The 13,537-nt window shown below is 40.7% G+C and overlaps 1 protein-coding gene across 2 annotated transcripts in view; it reads right to left on the bottom strand.

The window, feature by feature from the left end:
• Positions 1-7,216: 7,216 nt before the first annotated feature.
• Positions 7,217-13,537, bottom strand: part of LOC125452217 (amine sulfotransferase-like) — a 44,138-nt gene continuing 37,817 nt past the window's right edge. For both annotated transcript variants that reach the window (XM_048530371.2, XM_059645366.1), the window contains exons 6-7: positions 11,728-11,899; positions 7,217-9,827 (exon numbers count right to left, since the gene is read on the bottom strand). In XM_048530371.2, coding sequence (XP_048386328.1) covers positions 9,712-9,827; positions 11,728-11,899 — 288 coding nt within the window. In that variant the 3' untranslated portion in view covers positions 7,217-9,711. The remainder of the gene's footprint in view (positions 9,828-11,727; positions 11,900-13,537) is intronic.

The raw sequence follows: 13,537 nt of genomic DNA, 5'->3' as shown, positions 1-13,537 counted from the left end.
CTACTATCTCCCTCTCTCTTCCACAACTCATAGTCATGTTCATTTCTCTCTCTATCTCTCGGTCCCCCAACACTCCTGATTCCCCCTCTCTCTTAATTTCATGCCTCTGTCTCCCTCCCTCTTTTACTCATGCCTCTCTGTCTCTCCCCACTCACTTCTCATGTCTTTCTCTGTCCCTCACACGCTACTCATGTCTCTCTCTCCTCACCACTTATGTTGCTCTCCCTCTGTCCACCCCCACTACTTATACCACACCACTTATATTTCTAAACAGAGCATATATAATTTATGTATTCAATAAGTACTAGTAGTCAACATTTAAATTATACATTTTCATTGTTCCCGTTTTAGATTTCTCCACAATATATGTATAAAAGTTTAAAAAGTGAGCTATGAGTTGTGTGACACTTCTGTCACATAAAGATTCAATCTACAGCACTGCTAAAATTTGTGTTTTCTTTTACCAACAAAGTTTGAAATCCTCATCAATATTTTTAAAAAGTGCCTAAATCGTATTGGGAAACAATTATATTAAAATGATACGGGTGTTTGGTGAAGTCTTCAATGAGAGAAAATGCCTGCTTCCCAGTTACGATTGAGCCAGTCCCAGTGACAGGACAGCTATAGGTACCAGCTGTGTCCAAATAGCAGCAGTGAATTAGAATATTTCCCTAGTTCATGCCTAGAATTAAGAGAGAACCTACTGGTTCTTGATAGGATTGTACCATTTTCCATGGGTTTTAATTCCTTGTAGGCTATTGTTTCTATCAATCCTGTCTTATTGCTTTTATATCGGTGAAACCAAACGGAGGCTTGGGGACCGCTTTGCGGAACACCTACGCTCTGTTCGCAACAAACAACTGCACCTCCCAATCACGAAACATTTCAATTGCCCCCCCCAACTCCTCGGACGATATGTCCATCCTGGGCCCCCTGCATTGCCACAATGACGCCGCCTGAAAGATGCAGGAACAGCATCTCATGTTTCGCTTGGGAACACTGCAGCCCACCGGTATTAATGTGGATTTCACAAGCTTCAAAATCTCCCCTCCCCTGACCACATGCCAAAATCAGCCCAGCTAGTCCCTGCCTCCCTAACCAATCCTCCCACCTCAAGCCCCACCCCCACCCCCTACCCACTAACCTCATTCCTCCCCTCCCCGATCTGTCTGTCCTCCCTGGACAGACCAATTCCACCCCCCCCCCCCAACTCCCCACCTACATTCACCTTCACTGGCTCTAACCCCGCCGCTTTGACCTGTCTGTCTCCTCTCACCCTATCTTCTCCTTTATCCATCTTCTATCCCCCTCCATCTCTGTCCCTATTTATTTCAAAATCCCCTTGCCCCTCCCCCATTTCTGAAGAAGGGTCCCGACCCAAAACGTCACGCTTTCCTGCTCCTCTGATGCTGCTTGGCCTGCTGTGTTCATCCAGCTTCACACCGTGTTGTCTCTTGTTGCTTTTACATTCTGGATTACACATGGTGCGGAAGAATAGAAGAGCAATAATGATGGGCGATCCCATAATCAGGTGATAAGACAAGCATTTCTGTGACATTAAATATTCCATGATTGTATGGTGTCTCACTAGGGCCCGGGTGAAAGCTGTCATAGAATAGCAACTTCTGGGATAGAGGGATCAGTCAGAAGTTATGGTGCACATTGCTACCAAGAACATAGGGAGGGAGAAGAATGAGATCCTGAAACCAGATTTCAGGGACTTTGGAAGGAAATTAAAATGCAGAACCTCAAAAGTAATCATCTCCAGATTTCTCCTGGTGTCATGTGTTGGTGAGTACAAGAACAGGAAGTTTGACCAATTGGTGCAGGTGGTAGGGGCTTCAAACTTCTGACATATTGGGCCTAGATCTGGGCAGATAGAGCCTGTACCAGTTGGACAGTTTGGACATTTACAGGACCAGGTGTGGTATCGTCATAAGATTTGTGAGTGCTGTTGCATCATTATCAGAATAAATCAAGCTCAATATATGTTACAGCCATCCATATGTATAAAATATTTCAAGTCTGCATTTCAAGATGGTGGTGGAGTAGCAGTACAGTGTGAGGTTCCCTCCTGGAACTTACCTGCTCCGTTTGCTTTTACTCTTTTTGTTTTCCTTCTTTCACTGTTTTCTTACCTTAAGCTGTGGAGAGTGAGTTTGTGCAGTGCAGAGGAAATGCAAGATCAAACCATTGTGGACTCGGACACTTTAAAATAAAGGACAGCGATGCTGCAGGGAAGAAAGTTTAGTAAGGAAATATGTATGTCTTCCTGAAACACTGAGCTCTAAGGTAATGAAGTATCAAATCTGGAGTGAACACAGCTATCATATAATTTAAATTATAAAACATACTTCTGTGTAAAAATAATGAATCGTTATATGTTTCTCAATCTGCTATTTCAGAATTAGTATTAGATTAGATTTTATTTTATTGTTACATGTAATCAAGTACAAAAGTACATGAGTACAATGAAGAGTGTACAATGTCACCACTCCCAGTGCTATCTTAGGTAAAAAGTTACCAAGGTACAAAATTTTAGGCACAAAGTAGAAAAATAAAGAAATTTCAGCAGTCTTTCTAAAGTGCTTAGCCATGTCAAGCTGGCACTCCCTACAAGGACTTGATCTCCCCTGCATTGGCACACACTTCAGGAGACTTCGGACTGCCCGTTCTTGCTACGACTGCGGATGCCCTGGTACCACCCTCAGAACAGTGTTGAGCTCACTTTTCCCACATTCGGCTCAATTTCCGACCATCAAGAACCCAACCCATGTCCCCAGCTGCTGTCATGCTCTGGATCGCAATGAGCTATGATGCTGTCCACAGCCAAAGTCCCCGCTGCAGCCCCCCAGATGCTGCAACATTCTGGACCCAATGAAGCTGTCTTGATGTCTCCACCACTGCCTCCATGACTAAGCTGTATCCCGAAAGTGGGTTCAGTCTCTCCGGCGCACCATGCTACTGCGGGTACAGGAGGATATCTCTCACTGCCATGTTGAGCTCAGTTACTGAATATATTAGTTATTTGAAAATGTGTTACAGGTTTAGTATCCCGTTATCTATATGCAGATATATTGTTTTTCATACAGCGTCCAACTCCTATAGCAGAAACATAAATAACCACCACTTCAGAATTTCATTTCACCAAATCAAACACATCTACATAATATTACATAATTTATAAGGAACAAAAACAAAGTTGCTGGAAAAGATCAGCAGATCTGGCAGCATCTGTGAAGGGGAAAACAGAGTTAACGTTTCAGGTCCAGTTCTGATGAAGAGTAACCGGACCCAAGCCGTTAACTCTGTTTTCTCCTTCACAGATGCTGCCAGATCTGCCGAGTTTTTCCAGCAATTTTGTTTTTGTTCTTGATTTACAATACCTGCAGTTCTTTTAGTCTTTACATAATTTATAAATTTGAGCTAAAACTTAAACAAGTTATTTCCATTCGAGTACGTAATTACTGATTAGATTCCTTGTGTTGATCAAGACTCATGCTGCTTAGTGTTTAATTTTGAACTGAACAAAATAGCTCTGAAAATTCTTTGCATTGAATCAAGTAGAATTTCTTTCTGAAAAGATAAAATATAACATACGCATATAGTTATAATGTTGTAGGCAGCAAAATTACACTCCAAACAAATAACCTAAAAAATAGAACATCAGTAACTAAGTTGTTTTCAATAAAGACTAAAACACAATGTTTTAATGTTTATACTTTAAGAAGTGTTGATCAAGGTAATCCTGTACTGACCCAGAGCAGATAAAGTCCTGACACACATTGTACAATGTAGCATCCAGTCTGTGGCTGAAGAAGTTATGCCATAGCAACAGGATGAATTCTTTTGGCCCTGCGTGGAGGTTTTGGAAGGACAGATGGGTGGAGTTTAATTGAGCGACAGGTGAGGTTTCAGTTTTCCATCAGGGAGTATCTAGTTTGATATTAACTTCGCAGAACACTTCAGTCAGCTCAGAACCTCTTTTGCATTCATTAGCATACATCAAACATACTTATTAACACTCAATCCCTCCTGGAATTATGCTTGCAGGCACAATCTTTTCAGTCAAAAGATGAAAATGTGTATTTGCAAACCCAACTGTATTTCTATATCTATGTATATTAGACATGTAACTGAAAAGGTAGATTTCTTCCTGCAAGCTCCATTGAGTACAAACTTCTTCAGTGCCTGCATGAACAGCAATATACAAAAGGATGTATCCAAAGCTACCCACATCCTAATGGCCACCTTTGTGTGTGGTTGCATTAATTTGTGCATGGACTATTGGTACAAAAACACCAAGTGTCACCTTGTACTGAAGTTATACCTGTCTCTGCTGTTGCGAAGGATGGGGCTGACCTGTTTGCTGTGGATGGCTCCAAGTAGTTGGACCATTCATATCACCTATGCCTCATGGAAAAATTTACAAAGAAATGCATCTTTGACTACAATATCATCAGGAACTGATCGACATGTCGCGCACTCAAGAGCCTCCAGGAGAAGGCGACGCTGGACCTTGAGCAGACTGTCAAAACCATTTGGCAGAAAGCCCCATCACCAGAACTTTCCAACAAGTACCAAGATATTGTTTGGCTGGTGGTGAGAAGGGCAATTCCTGTGAGATCCTTCACATACGCCTAGACTCGCTCCACCACTGCATCCTGACCTCAAAGTGGCTGCAGTGGAACAGAGACAGTCACATGTCTCCTTCTGGAACGTGCCTTTGCAAAGAGGGTCTGGGGAGAGATGGAGTGTTCTGTTGATCAAAACAAACTTTGGACCAGCCTGAAAAAGGGGCTTTCTATTAGCATTTCTGAAGGAAGTTTCTTATCAAACAGTCTATGTGCAAGCAGCTGCTGCAATTTTGCTTCTCATTCAGTAGGACTATGTTATATGTATCTCACAAGACCTTTTGTATTGTTTTAATCTCATTACCTTGGATATACTCCCTTTATACAGGCTACCATTACAATGACTTCAACTCTAACTTCAAGCATCAGACTATGAAAGACTGCTGATTTATCGAAAAGTCTTCCTCAGTCACTTGATGTTAACTAAGAGCCACTTTCAGCCATTTAATGTTAACCATAGCTATGAGCAGCCCTAACTGTTCTAGCAGCTCTGTGATGCAGGACTCAATGCTGTATGGGTGATAATGGGAACTACAGATGCTGGAGAATCCAAGATAATAAAGTGTGAAGCTGGATGAACACAGCAGGCCAAGCAGCATCTCAGGAGCACAAAAGCTGACGTGGATGAAGGGTCTGGGCCCGAAACGTCAGCTTTTGTGCTCCTGAGATGCTGGCCTGCTGTGTTCATCCAGCTTCACACTTTATTATCAATGCTGTATGGGCTGTTCCCCAGGACACACTGAGACAAGCATCAGCTGGCCCTGGAGGACCATTGATTCAGTGACTAACACTCTTTGATCTGCCCAAATCATGCTGATCTTCCAGTGTAAAGAATTGACCTCGACCAAAGGTTACAGGCTGACACGCTCCAAGGTCCAGGATGATGTGCTGAGGGACACAATAAAGCTTGGGGCAACTGTTGTTCAGTGAGGAAACACCACTGCTAAGGTCTTTCTGCCAAAGTACAATGAGGGTTCGTCAAGATCTGAGACCCCCCCCTCACTGCCTTAATCCTGCATGAATAGAAAATGCAACTGCTGGGACCTCAGAGAAATAACAGATCCCAGTGGCTTTGTTTTCTCTTTGTAAAGTCTGTACAGAACTGATTTTGGAACATTTGAATGCATTTACAGATAATTTTTTGTTATGAATAAAGAATATTTTTATAATTAAAAAAAGCCTTGACTTCTTTGTAACCAAGCTGCTTCTTTGCGCAAACGTCTATATTGCATGGAGTGAAACCCATTTCATCGTGCACAGAACAGTACAACACAGGAACAGGCCATTTGGCCTACAATGTTGTGCTGAACATGGTGTCGAATTAAGCCAAACCTTTCTGCCTGCCCTTAGTCCATATCCCTCCATTCCTTGCATATTCATGTGCTAATCCAAAATTCCCTTACATGGCCCAGACACTAACTGCTCCACTACGCCCAGCAGCACATTCCAGATTCCTACCACTTGCTGTATAAATACTTATCCTTCACATCTCCTTTGAACCTTCCCCCCTCATCTTAAATACATGCCTCCGAGTAATAGACATTTCAGTTCTGGGAAAAAGGTTCTGACTGTCAACTCTATTTCATGACAGTTCTATTATATTCAATCTTGCTTGAACTTCTTAAACACTGATGTACTTGTGTTCATTAGGTGGATTACCTAGAATAGAAACTTGTGGTTTCCCTGCAAAAGTCATCTCCCCTTCCCTTTACTGTGAGAGCTGTGGTCCACTAAATTGAGAATAGGTGGCAGGTTAGCAGTAAGTCAATGGCATCCTTTCAGTGTGGCATTGGCCCACAGCCAGCTTACTCTTAAACGTAAATAGGACATCAACAAAATAAAAGTTACCCCCAAACTTCTTAGTAATAGTTTCTAACTGAATCTTTGCTTTTTATGTAAGCATTGGGAAGATTGTATTCATTAAGACAAAAGAATCTGTGTAATTTGTACAAGTGGAGGATTGTGAAAAAGCGAGGCATGTGTAGAGACCACATTATGTTGCTTGAAGGAAAAATCTGTACATATATGTACGAAATGTCTGGTAATGACAGCTAGGTATCAGATGTTCCTGATGTTGTTATAACTCCTGGTGTGAAATTGAAACCTGATGCCTCTTCAGAGTTTGAGAAAATTGAAACATTGACTGCACAATCTCCATGACATAACCATGAACCATCTGATTTATTTAAATATCCAGAAAAAATAAACAGACAGTATATCAATAAGACAATTGGAAGTTATCCGGCGTTATTATATATGACAGCATTTGCAATATCTTGTGATATTTGTTAACATGCCACATATTATTCCCTGCCAGCTAACTGAGCAACATTTTGGTTTAATGCTGTAAGTAATGAACATTACATAAAATCAAGCATAAAATAGATGGACTATTATGCAATAACTACTGATTTACTAATTCTGCAAATTTTTTTCCACCAACTATAGAAGAAAGATTTACATTTAGATGAGAAAAGGACATCACCCTCCCCACCCTCAACACTTTGCATCAGTGTGTAATCTCTGTTGCAATGTAGGAAACACTGAAGCATTTGTGCACAGCAGCCCCCCCACCCCCCCAAAAAAAAAAAACAGCAGTGCATTAACAAACAGGTTATCTCATTTCGTGATGTTAGTTAAGGGCTAAACATTGGCCAGAACTTCCAAACTCCTCTTTGAATACTGCCATAGGAGCTTGTACTTCAAAAGTGAAGGTGAAGCATCAATTTCACGCTTTACCCAAAAGATGGGGCCATTGTTGGTGCAGCGGTCCCCATATTGTTATACTCAATTTTGTATTCAAGTTGCTGGAATAGAGCTTGAACCAATAACCTGCTCACACGGAGGTGAGTGTGTTATCACAGAGTGGTGTTGAGGACCCAAACTGTAAATGGTTAAAAATTACTCACCGTTTCACTGTTTGACAGGTGATCCCTTACTCAACATTTATTCAAATTTTAATAAAACTTGTGTTTTTTTTTCATTTCTGCTGTCAGATTATTGTTGCTGTATCATTCTTTCAAAACATTTTGTTTGAATGTATGTCACTTGAATGTGTGCTATGTGGGTTGTTCATGCTGCTATTCTAGCATTGATTTCCTGGTAGGGATTGCCAGTTTGCTGTTTCTAACTGGACAATTTGAGTTCAGAAATGGGTGACTAGGCATCAGAACAGTTTCCTCACTGGCAGGAGAGCTATTCTCTGCCTTTAAGTCATTATCAGTATTCCAATACATTTAAAAGAGGACATAAAACTGGGAAATGAATAGAGTAGGACCCAATGGGGAAAGCCATTGTTCATGATAGTGTTAAATATATTTACTTCCACCCTCTTTAAATGACAACTTCAAGCAGAGTTTGGGAAGAAATGGGCAGCAAGGCCCAACAACCTGGCTGATTTTCTTGCCAAACTTGGTGCTTAGCAAGAGTATCTCTTCTAAGACTTAATCTTTCTTGGTCCCTAGATCAGTTCCATGTCATCTCTCAAGTGTGAGGATAGGGGAAAGATTGTAAAAGCCATTCATTGGAATTAGATCAGAAGGTAAAAAAGGAAGGACCTGATCTCCGCAAAAGAATTTTTAAACTGTCAGAAGGCACATTTGTGAATAATACTTCAAAAGACAGTCACCTCAGAATTAACCCTCAACTTTGCCTTGTAATAATTGGAAGGGAGCAGAACAGGCATGTAAAGATGTGGATTTCAGGAAGAGGATTTTGTTTTTATTGGAAGTTGGCACCAGCTCTCTGAACGTAGTGTTTAATTTGGATATAGTGTATGTTAAATCTATGTAGGAAGAGCAGAGGCCTTGCAGGGTTAGTAGAGTGGGGGTTGGGGTAAGAGTGATTTGAGGGAAGAAATAAGAAATTGCAAGCAAAAGAGAAAGAGTTGTAACATGAACCCTGTTGGGAGGTGGTGCAGTAGCAAAGATAGTGAATGTGAAGTAATAGAGGGAAATTGATGGCATTACCCTGGCAGAGTGGAGAGGGTCACTGACTTTGTGACATTGCTGGGTATTTGGCTGGATGGTTAAGACTAGGCTGATTCTGTTGGTAACCTTGGTCCAGCCTGGACCAGTCAGAATCTGGTGTTGTGGTCTCTTCTGGTGGTCACTCCTCCGGACCACCTCTTTGAGCAGGATATCGAGGACCTCGTCAGCAAATAGCATTGCCAATTTCTCTCATCTGTCATGAGCTCTGGAAGTGTGTGAAGCCTTCAGACCAGCCTCAAAATGCAAGCATCTATCTTGTTGTGCTGTGGCAATGTAAAGAAAGATGGCACAGCACTGGGAAGTTGGTGTTTCCCAAAATATCCAGCAACTGGTAGAATACAGTTGGTATTGGATGATAGGGGTATCATTGTTAGGTAGTTAGTGAAGAGAGCTTGTGACAATATTGAGAGAAAATCTGCTAGACCTCACCAGAGAGGAACCTTGAATGAAACTCAATGAAAGCGACACCTCCACAAAATACCATAAAAATTCAGCCTATTGTTACTACCATTTCCTTGAATGGGGATGTGAGGAAAGTAATTAGAAAACTAGCAATTGAATTCCCAAAGCACATTAGGACCCAATCATCAAGAAATAAAATCAAGAAGGGAAGGAATTGGGACTGATGAGAAGCAAAACAGGTCAGGTAGATGAATTCAACCTAGAATGAGCACTTCTGAAATGTTTATACAAAAAGGAAGGCCTTTAAAAGAAGGAAAGTTTAGAAAGATGAGTGAGACAGAAAGAAAGTGGAAGACAAGACTAGAGCAACAAAAAGCTGGAAGGAGGATGATTACATTTCACATGTTAAGATGAATAAAATAATTGAATCGTAGGAGTTTACAGTACCAAGGGAGGGCATTCAATCCATCGTGCCTGTACCAGCTCCCAAAAGCGCTACCCGACTAGCCCCATTCTTCAGCCCTATCCCTGTAGCCCTCCAAATTCATCACTTTCAAATATATATTCCTTTCTATATGCAACAATCTACCGGTTTGGTTATCTATAAAAGTAGTAGGTTTTTATTTCATAAAGTCAAAAAGATGACTAGATGCACATCACAGGCCAGTCTATATAATGAGTTCCAGTTAGTTGCTGTCCCAGATAAACTTCAAAGGGAATTCCTTCAGTCTTTCTTCAACTATTTGGTCAAACATCTCTGACTGGGCCACAGTGAAATGATTTTTCCAATCTCCGATTATCCCTGAAAGAAGAGATGATTCAACTTTTGGTATTATGAAATGAAACTGGAATGAAATAAATAACAGACAATTCCATAATAAGAAAGAAACCTAAGTTTGTGAAGAGAGGAATGTTGGGTTTGTACTGTGAAATGTTGGTGTAGAACTCATTAGAGCCTGCAGCAAGAAAATGCAGACCTAAATTGGAAACTCACTTGCCTTTTGGGAGTTACCATTTCAGCATTGTACACAATCATTGGCACTTTACACTGTTTTTGTTGTGTCCAATTTGGATGATAAGCCTTTCCTTGGATTGAGGTGGTAAATATCATTGTGGCTTCAGAATAGAGGCCTTTCTCTGCAATGTTGACCCAGAACATAAATCATATAGATTTCACTCCACTCCTGCATAAAGATTCACCCAAAAGGCATATACTCAAAGTCACTCGAAGGAGTGTGGACACCATGAACTGTACCTTTTTAATGGCCAATGATGCACAATGTTGCCATGACCAGATATCATCCAAGCGTTAAGCGGAATATTCTAAGGCATACTCCCTTGTTGTGCTGACTTTGGCTGCTTCTAAATTTGGCCATAGGTGAACAGCTGAGAGACCCACACAAATTTGGCAATAAAATAAAGAAGGGCATAATATTGACCAGCAGTCCTCTGATACATACAACATAAAGAATAACAGTGGCGAAATATGGTACATGCTCCTAGCTAACTGATACCATAGAAGATGGGAATGATGCTGGTTCTTAGCCTGGTTAGTTGACTGGATAAAGTGAGGTGGGGTGGGGTCGGGGGGAAAAAAAAAAGGGTGTTGTGTTGGCAGGAAGGAGAGATTTATGAGTGGCTTATCATCATCTCTGGGACCAGAGACTTAGCCAAAATTAGACTTAACCAAAGTCAGACAGCACAAGCTGATTCAAAAGTTTGGCAGTAGGCATGTCTTTATGATTAATAATGCAGGGTGTTTCCTGCTACAAAGTTAGTCCATTTCTCTTCTCAGAGGCAGGTTCTCCAATTGCATTGCAAAGAGAAATTTCAAGTGTGGAGGAAAATAGTGAATGAACAGAAAGAGAAGAAACAAAAAACAAATTGCTGGAAAAGCTCAGCACGTCGGTCGTGATCTGTGGAGCGATATCAGATTTAACATTTTGGGTCAGGTGACCCTCAGAACTTTGCTTCTAATTTAGAGCATATGCAGTTCTTTCAGCTTTTTTATTAGAGAGAAAGAAGGATAGCGTGGATTAATCATTGGTCAAAGGACCTCAAAAGAATCTTAAGTACAAAATAGTATATGGACTGGGTTACATTCAAGAACCTTGCTATTTTTATGGTTTTGTTAGGTGTGATTACGGAGACTGCAATGCATATAACATTGTCTCAAATGAAAAGCAAGATTTCCTTAGCATGGAGTTAGGAATTTAGTGCATTGGATGTTAGGCCCAAACTGCACAATCTCATGCTGAAGATGTTCCCTCGAAAAATTTGTTCACGTAACTTCAATATAGTTCTCAAATATTGCTCACCATTAGTGTTATGTATTCAGTGAGTATCCAAGTAAATATTTGAAAAGGTATAGACCAAGAGATGAATTGGATAGATTCATGTGAAAAAGACCTCCCAATCTATTTGATTTATGCAAAACACAAAAACTACTTATTGATGCAATGAATTCAATTACCTCAGGGCACTGACAACCCTTAATCTTCTTGCTAAAAAGATAGTGTCTCTGTTCCCTTCAGTATTGCAGCAAAAACTATACTTTTTCTGAAGAATGGTCACTGGACCTGAAGTGTTAACTCTGCTTTCTCACCAGATGCTGCCAGACCCACTGAGTTCCTTCAGCAATATCTGCTTTTGTTTCAGATATCCAGCAAGTGTAGGCCTTTGTTTTATTTTCAAATTCTTACCTTTTCTAAGAAAAGAGCCACTTTCATGTTTACTTTCAACATTTTCATAGTTCGCCATTGGATTCACTTTCATAATTGCGAAAGTACAGTGTTTCACAACAGTGTCAAGATTTTCATCATCCAACTCTTTCCCAAGAAACTTGCATATCTTTTGCACTGATTTCCTTAGATCCTATAACATGTAAACAGAGTCAATATGTTACTAATCCTTAGCAAACTCCATAATTGTAGAGGCACAACTTTGACAGTCAGCTTTTTTCCTTAACATCAAGGAATGGTAAGAGCAATTCAGCCCCAAGAGTTCACGCTCTTCTGCGATATTTTCTAAGCTCAAAAGTACAGTGCATACTTCGACTCACTCCACTTTGTCTGAGTTAAGAACAACAAGTAGAACCAGGTCCAAAAGTCAATTTATCTCCACACAGCAGGGATCCAAATACTGGGGCCAGTGTTTGAAAAAAAAAAATGACAAAAAACCCCCACAATGATCGGGAAAACATTTTCACTCATTGTGCTAAAGTAGGTAACAAGGTGTAGAGCTGGATGAACACAGCAGGCCAACGTTTCGGGCCTAGACCCTTCTTCAGAAATGGGGCCATTTCTGAAGGAGGGTCCAGGCCCTAAAAGTCAGCTTTCCTGCTTCTCTGATGCTGCTTGGTCTGCTGTGTTCATCCAGCTCTACACCTTATCTCAGATTCTCCAGCATATGCAGTTGCTACTATCTCTGATGCTAAAACAGGTATTCAAGATGTTACAAAGCCTTTTAGAGAAGGAGTAAGTGAAAAGAACTGAATAGTAGTAATATCTTAATAATCCATATCCCCACAAAAGAAATTGTCATATAAAAGTAAAGAACATGGGATTGGAAGTGCTGTACTGAAACAGATAGAGAACTGTATCGCAGATAGGAATCAAAGAGTAGGTCTGTTTCCAAGTGGCAGCCAATCACTATTTGTTGTACCAGAGGGGTCAGTGCTAGGACTTCAGCTATTCACAATGTGTATTAATTCTTAAGATGAGGGAACTAAATTAAAATCTCCAAGTTTGCAGATGCCAAAGCTGGAGGGAAGATGAATGGTGCAGAGGATGCAGAGATGCTTCAATGTGGTAACAAATTGAGCAAGTGGGCAAATTCATGGCAGATGCAGTCTAACATGGATAAATGAGAGACTATTCACTTAGGCAACAAAACTATAAGGCAGATTATTATCTGAATAGTGGGAGATTGGGAAAAAGAGGTATAATGAGATCTGATGGCCTTGTGCACCAGTCCCTGAAAGTAAGCATGCAGGTACAACAGATGGTGAAGAAGGCAATGCTTTGTTGGCCTTCATATTGAGAGGATGTGGTTACGGAGCAGGAATGATTTGCTGCAACCATACAGGATCCTGGTAAGACCACATGTGGAGTATTATGTAAAGTCTTGCTCTCATTACTTAAGAACAGATGCTCTGACTTTGGAGAAAATACACTAGAGGTTTACCAGGCTGTTTCCAAGGATGGCAGGACTGATGTAAGAAGAGAGATTGGTTTGGTTAGGAGGTGAGAAAAATTTTGGGGATTTTATAAAAACCTAAAAAACTAATAAGCCCAAACAGAGTAAATGCAGGAAGGATGTTCCTGATGACCAGGGAGTCCAGAACCAGTCCAGTTAGTGTTGCAGGATAGTGGATGGACCATTTAAGACTGAGAGGAGAAGAAATGCCATCAAGAGAGTGGTGAGCCTATGGGTTTCTCTAGTACAGGAAGCAATTGAGGCCAAAACATTGAAAATATTCAATAAAAATTAAAGTAAGTTCTTAGGGTTAAA

This window comes from Stegostoma tigrinum, chromosome 4, assembly GCF_030684315.1.
Source record: "Stegostoma tigrinum isolate sSteTig4 chromosome 4, sSteTig4.hap1, whole genome shotgun sequence".
Taxonomy (NCBI): Eukaryota; Metazoa; Chordata; class Chondrichthyes; order Orectolobiformes; family Stegostomatidae; genus Stegostoma; species Stegostoma tigrinum.
Note: the sequence above shows the minus strand (reverse complement) of the source record. Positions and strands in the feature narration are given on the sequence as shown.